The sequence below is a fragment of the Protomyctophum parallelum genome (genome assembly GCF_964188405.1).
Source record: "Protomyctophum parallelum genome assembly, chromosome: 13".
Lineage (NCBI taxonomy): Eukaryota > Metazoa > Chordata > Actinopteri > Myctophiformes > Myctophidae > Protomyctophum > Protomyctophum parallelum.
In genome coordinates, this window is record NC_139708.1 from 49,927,308 (window position 1) to 49,948,670 (window position 21,363).

Consider the following 21,363-nt stretch of genomic DNA (forward strand, 5'->3'; position numbering starts at 1 on the left):
GCACCCTCAGTTTATGTTCTATGAAAAGTTATGAAAATACCAAAAATAATAAAACATATATTCCCCCCCAGTAATAATTGTATCTTGCTCGTTGCAGCGAGCTCCCATCTGATCCCAATTTACCCCCCCCCCCCCCTCCTGGCCCCAACACATGTAAAGCGTCTTTGAGTATCAAGTATTATTATTATAAAATCAGCAGTCAGCAGCGACACAGCAGTGTTGTTTTTGGCAGCAAATTTCTATTTTAGTTTAGTCATAGTCTTTGGACTGAAACTTCATTTAGTTTTAGTCACATTTTAGTCACCTGGAAATGTCTTAGTGTTAGTCTAGTTTTAGTCGACTAAATGTCATAATATTATAGTCGACTAAATCTACAGTTGATTTAGTCGACTAAAATGTATTTTGGCGGGTCTTGATGCCGTCTTAATGAGTGTTTTTACACTTGCTGAAAATATCCGATCTACAAGCTCACAACGCGATGCGTTGTGAGCTTGTAGATCGATTGTAGATGCTATTTTCAGCATGCAACCAAGAGTAAAATGACTTATACTGGATCTCTTGTCCACTAGTCTCTTCCTAACATTTTAGTCTAGTTTTTATTTGTCGACGAAATTGTCAGTATATTTAGTCTTAGTTTTAGTCATCGTAGCTTAGTTTTCATTTAGTTTCCATTTGTTTTTGTCAGTGAAAATAGGTAGTCGACGAACATTTTTCGTCTTAGTTTTAGTCGACGAAAACAACACTGAGCAGCGCCACAGAGCTGTTTAGTGACGTTCTCTAGGCTACACCCACCGGGAACGGGAAGTGGGAAAGCGCGAGAAACAAATGTCTCTGTGGAGGAGAGGAGCCTACATAGAGACAGCAGAAAATGGACATTAGGAAGTGGTTTATAGGAGGTAGTAATAAAATAAAGAAAAGACTGTCACTGGCACTGCAACTACCCGTGCGGAGGTAAGTATACAACACTATAGCGATGAAAATAATAACATCACCGAACCCGCCGGCCCCGATCGACTCAGAGACCGAAGAAATGCCGCCTCCTCCCCCCGTGGAAAAGCCCTCCACCTCGGCGCCGGTGAGCCAGCCACACCCGCTGCCTCAGTCAGCCCCGGAGCCCATGCCCTGCTGCTGCTGCTGTGTAACCCCGCCCCTAACGTCGAAGAAGGAACGTTTGTGCCTCAAAATCACTCTTACCTTGTACAAATGCAAAATCTAAGCTGCTTTAAATGTTGCCCCACTTGTTTGTGAGGTGTTCGCAATCAGATTAAACACCGCACATGCTTATCTTTCAATAAAAAAGGTATTTTAATCCACTCTGTTTCTGAATCCTCCATTGTAAATGCGGTAAACGGCGCAACAGAATATTGCCCGCGGCCAGGGTTCGCCAGAATCGAAAAAAACCTCTACGAGAATCTAAATGTTTGGGCTAACTAAAACTAAGACTAAATATACTGACACTTTCGTCAACAAATAAATACTAGACTAAAATGTTAGGAAGGGACTAGTGGACAAGAGATCCAGTTTTATGCTGGGTTGCATGCTGAAAATAGCAGATATACAATCTCACAACGTGTCGCAGAGATTGTAGATCTGCTATTTTCATCATGCAACCAAAGTGTAAAATATGTCATTACAACGACATCAACGCCTGTCAAAACACATTGTAGTCGTCTAAATCAACTGTAGATTTAGTCGACTAAAATTAAAAATCGTATGACATTTAGTCGACTAAAACTAGACTAAACACTAGAACATTCCAGGTAACTAAAATGTGACTAAAACTAAGTGAAAACTATTCAAGAGACAACGACTAAAACTAAAATAGAAATTTTCTGCCAAAAACAACACTGCTGCTAAAATATAGGATTGTATAGCCTACTGTTTAATTGTTGTTTTAGAAAATGTTGTGTCTTGGCTGGGCAGTGCAGTTCAAATCCGTTTTAGATTTTTGCCTCTATTGATCATTAATTATTTAATAGCCTGTTTTAGGCTAAACGTTTGCACTTGACACTTGTTTGATTGATTCATGATTGAATACATTTTTGATTGACTTAATTTAATAAATGCTGCAGTTTCAGAAATTCAGTTTTTTTATTTATCGATTCATTGGTTTGGTTGAATACTGTATTAACAGTTTGCAGATTGTAGGCCACCACTTAATTAAGTATAGGCCTATTTATAACAGCAGTGCTAGTAAATGTTATTTTATTTCAGGATTCAGCTATTGCATTGTTAAATCAATCAACATATATATGGCTACAGGATGATAACCTACTGTTCCGTTTTTTTATATAAAATGTGTGCGGGGCTGGGCACAGACTAGCTCTGGTCCATACAGCTCTAATGCGTTTCATTTAGAGCTATGTTACTCTCAACTTCCGCCGCTCGTATGAATGCAGACCAGCCCCTACTCTTTGGCGTAAATAAAAATAACGTTTTTGCTACTCACCAAAACAAAGGCGAGTTGTGTCATTAGAAAGCCTACTTTCTCTCCCCCCACCACACGTATAAACTGTACTTTTTGGCCAAAAGGGGATTTTGTTTCCACCGGGGAAAAAATACTTAGTTACTCCAATGCGCCCTCTACCGATATTGCCCAGAGAACTGCCTCATAGAGAATATTTTTCCCCCGGTGAAAAAAAATCCCTTTCTGGCCAAAAAGTAGACTGTCGGAGTGTGTCCACTAAGGAAAGTAGGCTTTCTAATGACACAACCCGCGCCTTTGTTTTGGTGAGTAGCAAAAACGTTATTTTTATTTACGCTAAAGAGGAGAGGCTTCGATTTGAGATTTAAAACTGAAAGTCCCATAGCCTTACTGCAGGGCAGAATCGTAGAAGCAGTAGAAGGCTATGGACCAGATCGAGCTAGGCACAGACGAGCCATTCTTTCTTATTCTGTCAGATGACTTCTCCAAACCCCCACACAGTCCACTCCACTGCGCCTTCTAGAGGCAGAGGAATGTACTGGTCGCACCCTAGCCGTTTAATTTAACAGCGCAATAGCTGTATGAAATGGGGGGGGGGGGGGGGGGGGAAACAACACTTATTGTGCACCCTGGGAATTATTGACGGCACCCTCAGTCATTCCATTCTGTAGCCGGGCCTGGTGTGTGCGTCCGCATTCATGTGCGGTGTGTGTGTGTGTGTGTGTGTGTGTGTGTGTGTGCGTGTGTCACTGTATATAGATAGATATATAATTTATATAGTGATCGATTGATCTGTCTGTCTGCCTGCCCAGATTAAATATTAATATATCATATCATGTATTAACGGAGGGTAGCAACAGTAAGGACACTTACTGCATGTAAACTTCTGCCTTCAAAGACAAGATGCCTCTGAACTGGGGCCATGACAATGAAAGACCAGAATAGAAATAGAGAGAAAGGGGAGAAAGAAACAGCATGGTTGGTTGGTTGGTTGGTACAGTACAACGATTAGAGAAGTTAAGAGATGTCACTTACACCACGGCCAGGAGCTCTTTGCTCCTCCCTCCTGCCCTGACGGCCTATTATATCAGAAATAGCTTTCTTGCTCTTTTCCTTGCCAGCTTGACCCCCTCTGCTGGTCATTCCGCCACCGGAAACTTGCCTGCATCTGCTAAGCGTGAGCGACATGATGGAGGAGAGGACATGTGCTGGAGGTAGAAATCACCTCAGACGGGGCAGAGAACGAGGGCAGTTGCCACAGTGACCAGATGAGTAATGATTTCGCCACCGACGACCGCGTGGACGAGGGAATCTGTCTGGACAGCAGCAGCAGCACCGCTGAGAGAGTGTTGAAGCCAAAGGTGAGGCAATAAAGTGTATCGAACAGTGAAAACGGAACATCATCGTGAATGCAGATGTGGTCTTTGTTGTTAACCCATTTTGACCTGCAGGAACCATTCTGCAAATGTCTTCTAAATCCTGACTGTTTTCTTGAAAAAGCTATGTTTTTTTCTATGTCAGAACACTATTCTATTCTCAAACACTTTCATGTCACTTTTCACGATTCTTCAAAAATAGCAGACCTACAAGCTCGTAGCGCGCCACTCGGTGGCGCGCTATGAGCTTGTAGATCTGCTATTTTTAAGAAGATAAGATGGGATAGGATAAGATATTTTTAATAAGAGCAGTCTGGGGAGCCCCCCATGTTGGTAACCCCAGGCCCAGAGCAGTCTGGGGAGCTTTGAGCGCACCTCTGGTATCAGAAACTACAAACACTGGCTGGCACGTGCGGTGAAACACTCACTGACACTTGTTAAACACAGCATCCATTTGTATTCGTACATTTCCATTTTATGTAAAAATCCATGGACAATATTTGTCTTTATCTTCACAACAGTCTTTTTTTTTTTTTTTTTTTTTATCCCACGATTTTGTAACCCAGTTTTTCTTTTCACCCAGTGCCAATTATCTAATGTATTCCTGGGCGCTACACTTCCTCTGCCAACCTGGGGGGGGGCAGCGGACTGACCTCATGCCTCCTTCTATGCATGAGGAGTCCAAGCTGCTTCTTTTCACCTGACAGAGGGGAATTTCCCCGGCCGGACGTAGCGCGTGGAAGGGACACGTTATTCCGACCAGTTCCTTTCCCCTCCATCAGGCACCCCGGACAACAGTCATTTTTGACCAGTTAACACAGCATTAATTCATTAAGAGTGTGTGTGTGTGTGTGTGTGTGTGTGTGTGTGTGTGGACTGGATCCCCATTAGCTACTCCCTTAGTAGCAGCTACTCTTCCTGGGGTCCACACATAAAATACATTACAATTACATCATCATTAAATAAATTTTACAAGACTGTAAGAAAAAGTGTTCCGAAAAAGTCACAAGACACAGAAAAAAAGATAGGAGAGCGGCCACATCGCTCTCTCTCTAAAGTTTATACTGAGTGCGTGCGTGCGTGCGTGCGTGTGTGCGTGCGTGTGTGCGTGCGTGTACGCGGTATGTGTGTATGAGTTTAGAGTCCAGATTCTCCCATCGTCCACTGTTTGTGCTTCAACAAGGCCCTCAGCCTTCAGATGTGCTCTGCCTGGCATTCCCTCGGTCTTATTAGCCCGAGTTTACGGCTTCCACTGTGGACTCACCATGCTGACTGTCTGCCTGTCAGTGGATACAATGCACAGTCCGCCAATTAGGTGCCAAATTCTGGGTTGTTTCCAAGCAACCTATACATTACGGTCCAACCAACCGCTGCAAGGGATTACAGAACATGGACGCTTTGAAGTTTGAGTCTGAGTTTGAGTCTGTGTGCGTGCGGCCGTGCGTGCGTGCGTGCGTGTGTTTGCATATTATGCTTGTGGGTGCACATGTGCAAAATGAGAGACAAATACTGAGATTGATTTCAGAATAGATTGGAAGCCATTGAGAGCAACAGAACATAACCCTTCTCCTCCCTTCTTTTCTTTTGATCACAGGTGCTCCATGTCCCAGGGACAAGCCAGTGGTCTTGGATAGTCTCTCTGCTGAGTTCAGGTTCAGGTTTATAATGAAACTTATTTTGCTCAGAGCACTCTCAGTCTTACATACACAGGACATACAGTAAACAAACATCTATAGTGCAAGAAAAATACCCCAAAAAAAAACAGAAAGAAAGTGCAAGTGAAGTGACAAAACGGTGCAATACAGTTCAAGGTCAGCTGTTCAGCAGCCTGACTGCCTGGGGGTAGAAACTGTTACTGAGACGGGTGGTGGTACGAGATTTGATGCTCTGGTAGCGTTTTTTGGAAAGGGAGTGTTTTGAACAGGGTATTTGCGGGATGGCTGGTGTCTTTCATGGTGTTGTGGGCTTTTTTCATACAGCGAGTGGTGTAGATGTTGTGGAGACTAGTGGTAATTCTGTGCTGCGGATGATTTTAGCTGCTGTTTTAATGGTCCTCTGCAACCCTGTTGCAGTCCTGAGCGGTCGTGTTACCGTACCACACTGTGATACAGCCAGTTAAGACACTTTCAATTATACAGCGATAAAAGTTCACTAGTCCTTTTTTACTGTGATGTGTCTGTGATGTGTTGAGTGACCATGTGAATGTGTCTGTGATGTGTATGCCCAGGAATTTAAAGTTATCAACTATGTCGACAGATGACCCTTTGATGGAAATGGAGGTGTGGATACCTTTGGACTTTGGACTGGAGTGATGCACATACTGTACTATACTGTTCCTTTATATTGCATGTCTGCCCACTGTCCTCTAAACCAGTGGTTCCCAAACTTTTTCATGTCAAGGACCCCCAAATTGACACTAATTAGCCCGCGGACCCCCATTTGAAAATATATGCCTGCAGTGACCACCATAAGAGAAGATTGTTTGCTGAATCATTCTCCATTTATATTCCGTACACTCTCCATTTGATTTCTAAAGGTTTTACCACTTGTCTTCTTAACCTCTATTATACCTTGGTATTGTGTTGTACCAGCTCAGTGGCCTTGTGGTTAGAGTGTCCTCCCTGAGACTGGGAGGTCGGGGTTCGATCCCCGGCCGGGTCATACCAAAGACTGTAAAAATGGGACCCAGTGCCTCCCTGCTTGACACTCAGAATCAAGGGTTGGATTGGGGGGTAAGTCCCTGCGACATACTAGCGGCATGTCCAGGGGGTGTACTTGTACATCAAGCTGCCTCACGCTACAGAAACAGGAGATAGGCTCCTGCCCCTATGGGCCTCATGGCTACAGAAACAGGAGATAGGCTCCTGCCCCTATGGGCCTCATGGCTACAGAAACAGGAGATAGGCTCCTGCCCCTATGGGCCTCATGGCTACAGAAACAGGAGATAGGCTCCTGCCCTATGGGCCTCATGGCTACAGAAACAGGAGATAGGCTCCTGCCCTATGGGCCTCATGGCTACAGAAACAGGAGATAGGCTCCTGCCCCTATGGGCCTCATGTCTACAGAAACAGGAGATAGGCTCCTGTCCTATGGGCCTCATGTCTACAGAAACAGGAGATAGGCTCCTGCCCCTATGTGCCTCATGTCTACAAAAACAGGAGATAGGCTCCTGCCCCTATGGGCCTCATGTATACAGAAACAGGAGATAGGCTCCTGCCCCTATGGGCCTCATGGCTACAGAAACAGGAGATAGGCTCCTGCCCTATGGGCCTCATGGCTACAGAAACAGGAGATAGGCTCCTGCCCCTATGGGCCTCATGGCTACAGAAACAGGAGATAGGCTCCTGCCCCTATGGGCCTCATGTCTACAGAAACAGGAGATAGGCTCCTGCCCCTATGGGCCTCATGGCTACAGAAACAGGAGATAGGCTCCTGCCCCTATGGGCCTCATGGCTACAGAAACAGGAGATAGGCTCCTGCCCCTATGTGCCTCATGGCTACAGAAACAGGAGATAGGCTCCTGCCCCTATGTGCCTCATGGCTACAGAAACAGGAGATAGGCTCCTGCCCCTATGGGCCTCATGTCTACAGAAACGGGAGATAGGCTCCTGCCCCTATGTGCCTCATGGCTACAGAAACAGGAGATAGGCTCCTGCCCCTATGTGCCTCATGGCTACAGAAACAGGAGATAGGCTCCTGCCCCTATGGGCCTCATGTCTACAGAAACAGGAGATAGGCTCCTGCCCCTATGGGCCTCATGTCTACAGAAACAGGAGATAGGCTCCTGCCCCTATGGGCCTCATGGCTACAGAAACAGGAGATAGGCTCCTGCCCCTATGTGCCTCATGGCTACAGAAACAGGAGATAGGCTCCTGCCCCTATGGGCCTCATGTCTACAGAAACGGGAGATAGGCTCCTGCCCCTATGGGCCTCATGTCTACAGAAACAGGAGATAGGCTCCTGCCCCTATGGGCCTCATGGCTACAGAAACAGGAGATAGGCTCCTGCCCTATGGGGCATGGGCCTCATGGCTCGGCAAGGCTACTTCAGTGTTTCCTGCAGGAAAAGGCCTTTGGATGGTGCTGGGCGCGGGGGGACCTTCTGGGTCGCGGCGAAAATGTTGATTGATTAATTAATTAAGATTAATTTGTATTATTGCTCTTGTATTGCTATTGGAGACACTGGGGAGGCACTGGGGGACACTGGGGAGGCACTGCAGTGGCACTGGGGGGACACTGGGGAGACACTGGGGAGGCACTGGGGAGACACTGGGGAGGCACTGGGGAGACACTGGGGAGGCACTGGGGAGACACTGGGGAGACACTGGGGAGGCACTGGGGAGACACTGGGGAGACACTGGGGAGACACTGGGGAGACACTGGGGAGACACTGGGGAGACACTGGGAGGCACTGGGGAGACATGGGGAGGCACTGGGGGGGGACTGGGGAGGCACTGGGGAGACACTGGAGGCACTGAGGAGACACTGGGAGGCACTGGGGGGACACTGGGGAGGCACTGGGGAGACACTGGGGAGGCATTGGGAAGACACTGGGGGACACTGGGGGGGCACTGGGGGGACACTGGGGAGGCACTGGGAAGACACTGGGGAGGCACTGGGGAGACATGGGGAGGCACTGGGGAGACATGGGGAGGCACTGAGGGGACACTGGGCAGGCACTGGGGAGGCATTGGGAAGACACTGGGGAGGCACTGGGGAGACTGGGGAGGCACTGGGGAGACACTGGGGAGGCACTGGGGAGACTGGGGAGGCACTGGGAAGACACTGGGGAGGCACTGGGGAGACTGGGGAGGCACTGGGGAGACACTGGTTGTAAGGGTTGGTAGAGGCGTTCTTCGTCACAAGTGCGGAAAGTTCTGACCTAGCCGGTGTAAGGGAAGATTTGGTCTTGGCGATATCTTTTGCTAAATGGGCAACTTAGCTTAGTTTTTAGATTCTCAGAGACTATCGATGAAATTATAATCGGACAGAGAACTGGATGCTGGCGAAGTGCCTTATAAAGAGGTGGGGTGACGTCACGACTAGGTAGGCGTGACGTCAACCCTGACACTGGGGAGGCACTGGGGAGACTGGGGAGACACTGGGCAGACACTGGGGAGGCACTGGGGAGAAACTGCAGCCACTGGGGAGACATTGGGGAGGCACTGGGGAGGCACTCAGGGGGACACTGGGGAGCCACTGGGCAGACACTGGGGAGGCACTTGGCGGAAACTGGGCAGACACTGGGCAGACACTGGGGTGGCACTGGGGGAGGCACTGGGGAGGTACTGGACATTTCATATCACACACACTATGATTCACTATCCCCCTCAAAAAAAAAAAAAGCTTGGCATGGCGCGATTTATTTCAAGCATGGTGCAGCGCCATGCCAACAACATTGTGCAGGAAACCCTGTACTTACTATTGTGTTGTTAACTTGTTGCACGATTGGCATTGTCACTTTAGCACAGTCTGTGAAGCATGTCCACAATTTGCTGCTTCATGACTGAGTGACATGAAATAAACCACTTTGTGTCTTTGAGTCTTGGAGAAGTATAACTTAACGGTAATGTCCTTCCATGTTTTCCAAAGTCTATACAATATAGCACAGCTTAAAATGCCTCAAGAAGGAAGAAACCTCACTCGCTGGCCTGTTCTACTGGGACCGGCACACATGCAGCAGCTAATGCATAATGCATTCTATCTTAAAGGAAGGTTCTCTAATTAAGGACAACTTATACTGTATAGAGGTTAGCTAATTAACAGGGAGGGGGTTGTTGTCACCTCCTGAGGAAATAGAAATGCTGAAAGCTGGAACGACGGTCACTTTAGCAGGAGATGAGTGGATGGTTTCAATATGATGAGGGTGAGAGAGGATGAGGGAGCTGGATGAAAAAAGGATGCTCAGAGGGGGTGAAATAGAGTGCAATAAATATATTGAAACATAATACGGTAGATCACAACATATTTACGGAGAGAGAGAGAGAGAGAGAGAGCGAGAGCGCGCAGGCTGCATTTTTGATTCAGTCTGAGCTCCATAGCTGGCTGTAAGTGGAATTTAATGAGACATGGAATATTAATTCATTGGAATGGATTCTCCTCTCTCTCTTACTCCTTCTCTTTCTGTATGTGCGTGCGTGCGAATCACTGTGATTTTGTGCAGTGAATGTGTTTATAAATATTTGTATGTATACTACTAACTAGGATATCTATAAATGTATAATTCTGTATATACTGTATGTGAGTATATGTTTTAGTATGAATATGTGTGTCTATGTGCGTGCGTGCGTGCGTGCGTGCGTCACATGTCAACTGGTCTGACATGCAACTTGTCTTCATAAGACATTAAGTTCAGAGAGAGGGAGAGAGAGAGAGAGAGAGAGAGAGAGAGAGGTGCAGGTTAGAGGAGGGTGAGAGACAGAGAGACTGAGAGAGAGAGAGAGAGAGAGAGAGAGAGAGAGAGAGAGAGAGGTGCCGGTTAGAGGAGGGTGAGAGACAGAGAGACTGAGAGAGAGAGAGAGAGTTGCCGGTTAGTGGTGGAAGTGTGACTCATTAGAAGTAGCAGTTCCCAACTTCCCCCCCGCTCTAATGTTGAATGACGGGTCTGACTGGGATCTGGGGAACAATAGCATTGAAGTTTATAGGAAGAAAGAGGGAGGGAGAGAATCAAAGAGAGAGAGAGGGGGGGGGGGGGGGGGTCAAAAGATAAGAGAGATAAAAAAAAGAAAAAGACAGACTGAAAAGATTGAGTCACTGGGGTGTCAATCTGAGAACCCATAGAGAGAGAGAGAGAGAGAGAGAGAGAGAGAGAGAGAGACAGAGACAGAGACAGAGACAGAGACAGAGACAGAGAGACAGAGAGAGACAGACTCCCATGTGGTGACATATATGTCATGCAGGGTTAAAAGGGTTTCTTCCAAAGGAGAGACTTCTCATCCAGCATTACATCTTATGTCAGGAGGGACAGAGAGACATAGCATAACATAGAGAGGGACAGACACACAATCTGAGAACCCATAGAGAGAGAGAGAGAGAGAGAGAGAGAGAGAGAGAGAGACAGAGACAGAGACAGAGACAGAGACAGAGACAGAGAGACAGAGAGAGACAGACTCCCATGTGGTGACATATATGTCATGCAGGGTTAAAAGGGTTTCTTCCAAAGGAGAGACTTCTCATCCAGCATTACATCTTATGTCAGGAGGGACAGAGAGACATAGCATAACATAGAGAGGGACAGACACATAGAGACATAGCATAACATAGAGAGGGACAGACACATAGAGACATAGCATAACATAGAGAGGGACAGACACAGAGAGACATAGCATAACAGAGAGAGGGACAGACACATAGAGACATAGCATAACATAGAGAGGGACAGACACAGAGAGACGTAGCATAACAGAGAGAGGGACAGACACAGAGAGACATAGCATAACAGAGAGACATAGCATAACAGAGAGAGGGACAGACACAGAGACATAGCATAACAGAGAGAGGGACAGACACAGAGACATAGCATAACATAGAGAGGGATAGAGACATAGCATAACAGAGAGAGGGACAGACACAGAGACACAGCATAACAGAGAGAGGGACAGACACAGAGAGACATAGCATAACAGAGAGAGGGACAGACACAGAGAGACATAGCATAACAGAGAGAGGGACAGACACAGAGAGACATAGCATAACAGAGAGAGGGACAGACACAGAGAGACATAGCATAACAGAGAGAGGGACAGACACATAGAGACATAGCATAGCAGAGAGAGGGACAGACACATAGAGACATAGCATAACAGAGAGAGGGACAGACACAGAGAGACATAGCATAGCAGAGAGAGGGACAGACACAGAGAGACATAGCATAACAGAGAGAGGGACAGACACATAGAGACATAGCATAACAGAGAGAGGGACAGACACAGAGAGACATAGCATAACAGAGAGAGGGACAGACACAGAGAGACATAGCATAACAGAGAGAGGGACAGACACATAGAGACATAGCATAACAGAGAGAGGGACAGACACAGAGAGACATGGCATAACAGAGAGAGGGACAGACACATAGAGACATAGCATAACAGAGAGAGGGACAGACACATAGAGACATAGCATAGCAGAGAGAGGGACAGACACATAGAGACATAGCATAGCAGAGAGAGGGACAGACACATAGAGACATAGCATAGCAGAGAGAGGGACAGACACATAGAGACATAGCATAACAGAGAGAGGGACAGACACATAGAGACATAGCATAACAGAGAGAGGGACAGACACAGAGAGACATAGCATAGCAGAGAGAGGGACAGACACAGAGAGACATAGCATAACATAGAGAGGGACAGACACAGAGAGACATAGCATAACAGAGAGAGGGACAGACACATAGAGACATAGCATAACAGAGAGAGGGACAGACACAGAGAGACATAGCATAACAGAGAGAGGGACAGACACAGAGAGACATAGCATAGCAGAGAGAGGGACAGACACATAGAGACATAGCATAACAGAGAGAGGGACAGACACAGAGAGACATAGCATAACAGAGAGAGGGACAGACACAGAGAGACATAGCATAGCAGAGAGAGGGACAGACACAGAGAGACATAGCATAACAGAGAGAGGGACAGACACAGAGAGACATAGCATAACAGAGCCTCCTGACTGTTAGGCTGGCCTGTTGGACCTACACTGGCCATAGCGATATGGCAGTGGTTCCAAACCAGTGGTCCGGGGACCACCAGGAAATGATGGAGAGTTCATTCATAACCAAATGGACCCTTACATTTCTTTGACTCTTGAGAGCGTAAAATGGAACCAAATGTACCCGTCTCTCTCTCTGTGAGAGAGAGAGAGAGAGAGAGAGAGAGAGATATATATTGTGGAAACTAATGGGATGATCGTTGAATAAATAAATAAATAAAATGAATATTGATTGTACAATTACTCAGAACAAAGACCCGGACTGATCGCCATACACTGTAAAATGACAGACAGGCGATTCAGGTGAGAGACGTCAGTTGTTTTCGACACAATGAAGCATAACAAACTAGTCCATGAGCAGATGCACGCTATAGAGAAAATAGTTACAGTATACATAAATTATGTTCATTAGTTTAACCCATTTTGGGGCGGGAACCCCTTTTGGTGTTAGCATCGTTATGCTTTAGCTATTGAAAAATAGCAGATCTACAAGCTCATAGCGCGCCACCGAGTGGCGCGCTATGAGCTTGTAGGTCTGCTATTTTTGAAAAATCAAAAGGACTGACATAGAAACAGCTTTTTCAGGACAACTGTCAGGATTTAGAAAAGAAGACATTTTTTAGAATCTGATCTCAGGTCAGAATGGCTTAAGTGTCGGGCGGTGGTGATCTATAACTCGCGGGCAGAATGAAAAACGCTAAAGGGAATCAATCCATTATTGAGCGACTCATGATGTGCCCCCAAGGTCCCAGAGGCTGGATTTACGCACATCTCTATAGCTCTCAGAGGCCATAGCAAGTTCTCAAGATGTATTCCCTGTTCTTCCTCTGTTCTCTGTCAGGGGTAAGTGGTGAGATCAGATTCATACGAGGTTTCCACTGGACACACACTGGTCTGGTTAATGAGACACATCATCAAAGTTATCACTGGCATGTTCAATCTTCTTTTCCCTTTTCCCTAGTTTGTTCCCAATCGTGTCCCAGGAAGAGGGGGAGAGAGAGAGGGGAGGGAGGGGAGGGGGTGGTTATACACATTTCCTGGTTGTCGCTCTCTTCGAATGACTGCATCGATCACACTCACACATTTCTACTGTACATGAGGGAACAGCACAGAAAACACAGCCTTCCCTAAAGCTGATGATACATTTGCAAATTTCTTTCAGTCAGCCAGCCAGTCAGTCAGCCAGTCAGCCAGCCAGCCAGCCAGCCAGCCAGTCAGTCAGTCAGTCAGTCAGCCAGCCAGCCAGCCAGCCAGCCAGTCAGTCAGTCAGTCAGTCAGCCAGTCAGCCAGCCAGCCAGCCAGCCAGCCAGTCAGTCAGTCAGTCAGTCAGCCAGCCAGCCAGCCAGCCAGTCAGCCAGCCAGCCAGTCAGTCAGTCACATATTAAGCAGCTGACATGCTGGTCGTCCTGAATAGAGAGAAATACCTACTGGTCTATCTAAGAACTGAGCATATTATACAGTAGCTTATTGCAGAACAATCCCTCCAGGCTGTGTGATGTAGCCTACTGTACGGAGGAGAGTACAGTATACACGTCTATGGACTCTGGCTCCTGACTGTGTGGGTTGGGTTTCTGCCTAGAGTAACAGCTCTGTTTGTGTGTGTGTATTGTGTGTGTGTGTGTGTGTGTGTGTGTGTGTGTCTGTGTGTTGTGGCGCTCCGCGCCTGTAACCCCTCTCCTACGCACATGCACACGCACGCACGCACGTCACGCAGACTTTGACACTCCTACGTCACGTGCCCGCGGGGCTACGAGAATGCATGAATGGAACGGGAGCGAGTTTGAGGAAGTGACACTGACAGCTGTCATCTCGACAAACGGTTCATAGTTTGTAGCCAGCCGTGGGGCTGCCCAACACCACGCCATCCTAACCGTGAGAGTAGTGGTTTCCCCGTCGGAGCGTGGCTGCTCGTCCGACGCCCGGCTCTCGCTGGCGTCGCTGACAACACCGTGTCGGTATGGATTAACGTTGATCACCCCGGATCGTAGATGCGGACACGCTAACCGCGTCATCTTTCAGTAAGGGATTTACACAGCGCTCTGAACATGACTGTCTGACGTGCGGACTGACGTTGTTTGGTTTTGTTATTTTATTTGTTTGGGGGGAACACTCAACTCACAAACTGTGGATACTGGTGCTGCGTGCCTGAACGTTATTTGTACATCATATCGTTTGTCACGTGACGTGACGGGGGAACATTGAACAGTTATTATTGGATTTGGGTTGGGGTCACTGTTGATTGAATATACAATACACTGCTCACGTAAATGAAGTCCTCTGTGTGTGCGTGTTTCCTTTGTGATTCTGTATGGTATTGTTGTGTGTCTACTGTTTGTTTCAGGGGTTGATATATTTGTTTGTCTATCCCTTGTACGGTGGTTGGGGCTGTTATTATTTTACCTATTTTTGTCAGACTGGGTCTCTGACTGGCACCCCGACGCGAGCTCGCCCCAACAAACCGCTACAGTGTGCGTGTGCGTGCGTGTGCGTGTGGCTGTGCTGCTATTCAACTGCTGAACAGCAAATGGCACTTTATTCTGGCCCTTTTGCACATACTGCCCACTAATGCACTTCTGCTGACTTTGCTACTACTGTATGTCATGAGTTCTCTGTCTCTAGTGCCCTGTTCTTAGTCCTGTATATATATATATAGATAGAGAGAGAGAGAGGGAGAGAGGGAGGGAGAGAGGGAGAGATGGAGAGATGGATAGATGGATGTTTGGCTATATCATTTGATTGCCTTTGGGGGTGGCAGCTTGGCTCAGGGGTAGAGTGACCGGATGGCAACCGCAAGGTTCCCGGCCTGAAACCGGGCTACCCTCCAGAGTTAGAGTGTCGAAGTGTCCTTGAGCAAGACCCTGAACCCCTAATTGCTCCTGATGTGCAGGTTGGGGCCTTGCATGGTTTCCGCTGCCATCGGTGTATGAATGTGTGTGTGAATGGGTGAATGTAATGCACAATCTATGTAAAGCGCCTTGGATAAAGGCGCTATATACATAGTATATTACTATAGTATTTTACTGTGGTCTTGGTTGTAGTAGTATAGTGTTATTATCCACACTGCTGTAAGTACAATAGGGAGTAGGCCACAATAAACACCATGAACCTTTTTCATAAGACCACAGGCGGAATTGACTGGAAGAGAGATACTGACTGTCTGCCAGCAATCTGACAATTTGTTCACAGATGCACAGATTCACATACACTGGCCTATGATAAGCACCAAGAGATCCCCCATACAGTGTGTGTGTGTGTGTGTGTGTGTGTGTGTGTGTGTGTGTGTGTGTGTGTGTGTGTGTGTGTGTGTGTGTGTGTGTTTTATATGTGTGATCTGTCATACCCATTCCCAATTATAGCCCATATAGCCCATCATTCATGCAGTATGACGTAAGGATATATATATATATATACAGTATATAGGCTGAGCCTGAGACATTCGAGTAATTTCCTATCTGTGTCATGGTCTGCATGGGGACCACCAGTTGGGTCCATGGGTCCGGGGGGGTCCAGGGGGGTCCGGGGACCACCAGTTGCTCCTAATTAACCCATTCTGACCTGAGATCAGATTCATACGAGGTTTCCGCCGGACACACACTGGTGTGACGAACCCATTCTGACCTGAGATCAGATTCTAAAAATCTCAGTCGTTCTTCGATTTTTCAAAAATAGCAGACCTACAAGCTCGTATCGCGCCACTCGGTGGCGCGATATGAGCTTGTAGATCTGCTATTTTTCAATAGCTAAAGCACGACATGATGCCGACACCAAAATTGGTGCCCGGTCAGAATGGGTTAAGAACCCTTACGGGACATTTAACTGTGGGGGTGTGGGACTGCACAGTTAAATGAACACAGAGAATTTAGATTTGGGTCCCAAAGATTAAAAAAAAAAAAAAAATCATGTGTATACACTGACCCGTAAGGGTCGATTTGGACGCCTGGTGGGCCCCATAACAGACGTTGAGAAACATGCAGTGCTTTAAGTGTGTGTGTGTGTGTGTGTGTGTGTGTGTGTGTGTGTGTGTGTGTGTGTGTGTGTGTGTGTGTGTGTGTGTGTGTGTGTGTGTGTGTGTGTGTGTGTGTGTGTGTGTGTGTGTGTGTGTGTGTGTGTGTGTGTGTGTGTGTGTCAGCACACATTATGGTCCAATCCTTTCGCCTCGTGCTCACAGAAGTAAATATTGTCTTCCAAACATTCTGATACTAAAATAAATAATAATAATCATAACTAGAAAAAGTGCCCTTCCGGGCACAGGTCTCCACCAGGTTATCCACAGATCCGTGCAGTTAGAGGTAAAAACACTTTTCGGCCAGTTATAGCGCCACCTTGAGGCTGAGTTGAAATTGTTCATGTGGCATTTCGTCCTCGGCCTAGTGGGAATGTGGGTGCACAATTTCACGGAAATCACGCGATGTGTTCATGATTTGCAGCATTTTGTTTGAAACTGAGCACTCCTGTGAACTTTGGAAGCCAATCTTAACCAATCAGGATGGAGTCTGATAAATCTGAAAGACCCGTTTCGTTGAATGGCTCTAGAGAGACTGTGTACCAATTTGCGTGATGTTTGGTCAAAATCTGTAGGTGTACTGTGCAAAAACTTGTTTTGCACAAAGCGGCCTCCTGGTGGCGCTATAACAGGCCGTTCTGGAAAGTTTGGGGCAGAGGTTCATGGTTGGCATCCAGGGAGTGTGTGTGCAAAATATGGCATCGACCGGGTTAACGGTGGCCGAGATTAGCTGTTCACGGACACACGGACACACGGACACACGGACACACGGACACACAAACGGACGGACGGACACGCGGACGGACGGAGTGCAAAACATACTCTCCCCACATGCCTTCGGCCTGGTGGAGACAATAAATCAGACATTCTGTGATCAGTGTGGCCTGCAGAGAGAGAGTGCGTTGCTGACACACACAGAGACTTTGTCAATTTCTCATCCTGATCTGATAAAATGTCCTTTTAGTGTCCGAATGTTAACCCATTCTGGGCGCGAACCCATTTTGGTGTTAGCACTATGTCATGCTTTAGCTATTGGAAAAATAGCAGATCTACAAGCTCATAGCGCGCCACCGAGTGGCGCGCTACGAGCTTGTAGGTCTGCTATTTGTTTGAAAAATCGAAGAACGACTGACATTTTTAGAATCTGATCTCAGGTCAGAATGGAAAACTGTCAGGATGTACAGAAGACATTTTTAGAATCTGATCTCAGGTCAGAAAGGAAGTGTAAAACATTTTTAAGCCACTGCCTGCATGGCGGCGAGGCTTGGAATGATGTGTCTTCTCTCTGGCTGCAGCTGAGCTTCCTATCTCTGCAGGGGAAAAGTTTTATATAGTTTCAGGGGAAAAGGCCTGCTCTACTCAGACACTTTTATATAGTTTCAGGGGAAAAGGCAACGCTCTACTCAGACACTTTTATATAGTTTCAGGGGAAAAGGCAACGCTCTACTCAGACACTTTTATATAGTTTCAGGGGAAAAGGCAACGCTCTACTCAGACACTTTTATATAGTTTCAGGGGAAAAGGCAACGCTCTACTCAGACACTTTTATATAGTTTCAGGGGAAAAGGCCCCGCTCTACTCAGACAGTTTTATATAGTTTCAGGGGAAAAGGCAACGCTCTACTCAGACAGTTTTATATAGTTTCAGGGGAAAAGGCAACGCTCTACTCAGACACTTTTATATAGTTTCAGGGGAAAAGGCAACGCTCTACTCAGACACTTTTATATAGTTTCAGGGGAAAAGGCCCCGCTCTATACTCAGACAGTTTTATATAGTTTCAGGGGAAAAGGCAACGCTCTACTAAGACAGTTTTATATAGTTTCAGGGGAAAAGGCCCCGCTCTATACTCAGACAGTTTTATATAGTTTCAGGGGAAAAGGCAACGCTCTACTCAGACACTTTTATATAGTTTCAGGGGAAAAGGCCCCGCTCTATACTCAGACAGTTTTATATAGTTTCAGGGGAAAAGGCAACGCTCTACTAAGACAGTTTTATATAGTTTCAGGGGAAAAGGCCCCGCTCTATACTCAGACAGTTTTATATAGTTTCAGGGGAAAAGGCAACGCTCTACTCAGACACTTTTATATAGTTTCAGGGGAAAAGGCAACGCTCTACTCAGACAGTTTTATATAGTTTCAGGGGTAAAGGCAACGCTCTACTCAGACACTTTTATATAGTTTCAGGGGTGTGCTGGCTGGGTGCAGTTTCCAAAAGAACATATAGAAAATGCATTAAATCCGCACTTCCAGTCGAGTAATATAGTCTTTATTCATAAAGAGTGTCAAAAATGTGATTTAATTCATTGTCTTCCTATCTCTGCAACAGCAACAGTGTTGTTTTTGGCAGCAAATTTCTATTTTAGTTTAGTCATAGTCTTTGGACTGAAACTTCATTTAGTTTTAGTCACATTTTAGTCACCTGGAATGTCTTAGTGTTAGTCTAGTTTTAGTCGACTAAATGTCATAAGATTTTAGTCGACTAAATCTACAGTTGATTTTAGTCGACTAAAATTTATTTTGGCGGGTCTTGATGCCGTCGTGATGAGTGTTTTTGCACTTGCTGAAAATAGCCGATCTACAAGCTCACAACGCGTCGCGTTGCGACGCGTTGTGAGCTTGTAGATCGGCTATTTTCAGCATGCAACCAAGTGTAAAATGACTTATACTGGATCTCTTGTCCACTAGTCCCTTCCTAACATTTTAGTCTAGTTTGTATTTGTCGACGAAATTGTCAGTATATTTAGTCTCAGTTTTATTCACCGTAGCTTATAGTTTTCATTTAGTTTCCATTTGTTTTTGTCAGTGAAAATAGGTAGTCGACGGGACATTTTTCGTCTTAGTTTTAGTCGAATATAACAACACTGAACAGCAACACACACACAGGTCCTTTTGCTGGCTATGGAGGTTGTTGTTGTGATTGTGAAATCTGAGTTAACAGACAGACAGACAGACAAGAGATACAGAGAGAGAGACAGGGGGGATTCAGACTGGGAGTCAGAGAGAGAGACAGGGGGATTCAGACTGGGAGTCAGAGAGAGAGACAGGGGGATTCAGACTGGGAGTCAGAGAGAGACAGACAGGGGGATTCAGACTGGGAGTCAGAGAGAGACAGGGGGATTCAGACTGGGAGTCAGAGAGAGAGACAGGGGGGATTCAGACTGGGAGTCAGAGAGAGAGACAGGGGGATTCAGACTGGGAGTCAGAGAGAGACAGACAGGGGGATTCAGACTGGGAGTCAGAGAGAGACAGACAGGGGGATTCAGACTGGGAGTCAGAGAGAGAGACAGGGGGATTCAGACTGGGAGTCAGAGAGAGAGACAGGGGGATTCAGACTGGGAGTCAGAGAGAGACAGACAGGGGGATTCAGACTGGGAGTCAGAGAGAGACAGACAGGGGGATTCAGACTGGGAGTCAGAGAGAGAAACACGAAAACAAAAGGCAATGCATTTTAGAGCTGTAGATCCATGGAGCCCAATGATCAAGTCATTTTTTTATTAATGTTGAACATTTTAATTATATTGAACATTTTAATTGAATATATTGGGCTCTATATAGTCTATGTGGATTATATTTGTCCAGGCTGGTAGAAATGTCACCCTGCTATAGCTTGAGGTCTGCATGGCCTACCTATACAGTCCTTCAATTCTACCTATCTGCAGTGACCATACTATCTGTCTTTCACACTCTTTATATGTGCACAAACACTGCATGTACACACACACCCATTCTGACCGGGCACCCATTTTGGTGTTAGCATCATGTTATGCTTTAGCTATTTAAAAATAGCAGATCTACAACCTCATATCGCGCCACCGAGTGGCGCGATACGAGCTTGTAGGTCTGCTATATTTTTGAAAAATCGAAGAGCGACTGACATTTCTAGAATCTGATCTCAGGTCAGAATGGGTTTAATCAGACCAGTGTGTGTCCGGCGGAAACCTCGTATGAATCTGATCTCAGGTCAGACTGGGTTAAAGACCAATAGATCTCAATTGGCTTTTACATTATCCTGCCTGGACTATACTATAATGGGCTTTTCCTGTATAGTTTTAACCTGTCAAGTTCATAGATACTTAAAATGTCCTGCATGGCCGGGCCCTAAATAGGTTATGAAACCCCTTTAAAAATGTGTTTATGTGTGCACTGTACATGGCCACTGAAAAGGTTAATCTATACTACTGTATATGAGGACGTATAGGCTATACAGGCCAGGGTATAGTTTAGTCGGTTAATAATGTAACAGTTCTGTCATTATTCATGACAGTGTGTGTCACTGCTCAAACAGACTGAAAGATCAATCAACCAAGTGTCATCAGCCAGTGGACTGCACTGACTGCAAGCAGACACAGGTCACTGCAACCTGGCAGTGCACACTGATCTGTTTAAACCACCCCAAGATAGCATATCGTATGCATGCGTGTGTGCAGAGGCGCTGGCACGCGCGCAAGCACTCACACACACACGCACACACACACACACACACACACACACACACACACACACACACACACACACACACACACACACACACGCATGCACGCGCACATGGAGATTTCAGCTATTCCTGAGAAGTACTGGGAACAGAGCAGGGAAAAAGGAGAAAGAGGATTGAAATGTCAGTGAACTTTGATGATGTGTCTCATTAACCACTAACCAACCACTACCCCTGACAGAGAACAGAGAGAGAGAGAGAGAAAGAGAAGGAGAAATCGTGACGGCTTGCTGGCCTCTGAGAGCTATACAGAGATGTGAGTAAATTAACCCTGTCTGATCCAGACCGGGTCTTATATGGGAACCTATAGGGCCAGATGAGTCGCTCAATAATGCGATTGATTCCTTTTTA

General features: G+C 46.3%; 1 protein-coding gene across 1 annotated transcript in view; it reads left to right on the forward strand.

The window, feature by feature from the left end:
• Nucleotides 1–1,030: 1,030 nt before the first annotated feature.
• The window catches only part of LOC310868747 (extracellular serine/threonine protein kinase FAM20C-like), a gene marked incomplete at both ends in the record, with an annotated part of 57,973 nt that continues 37,640 nt past the window's right edge, over nt 1,031–21,363 (forward strand). Inside the window, 2 exons of the mRNA XM_083779207.1 lie at nt 1,031–1,138; nt 3,640–3,786. Coding sequence (XP_083635333.1) covers nt 1,031–1,138; nt 3,640–3,786 — 255 coding nt within the window. The remainder of the gene's footprint in view (nt 1,139–3,639; nt 3,787–21,363) is intronic.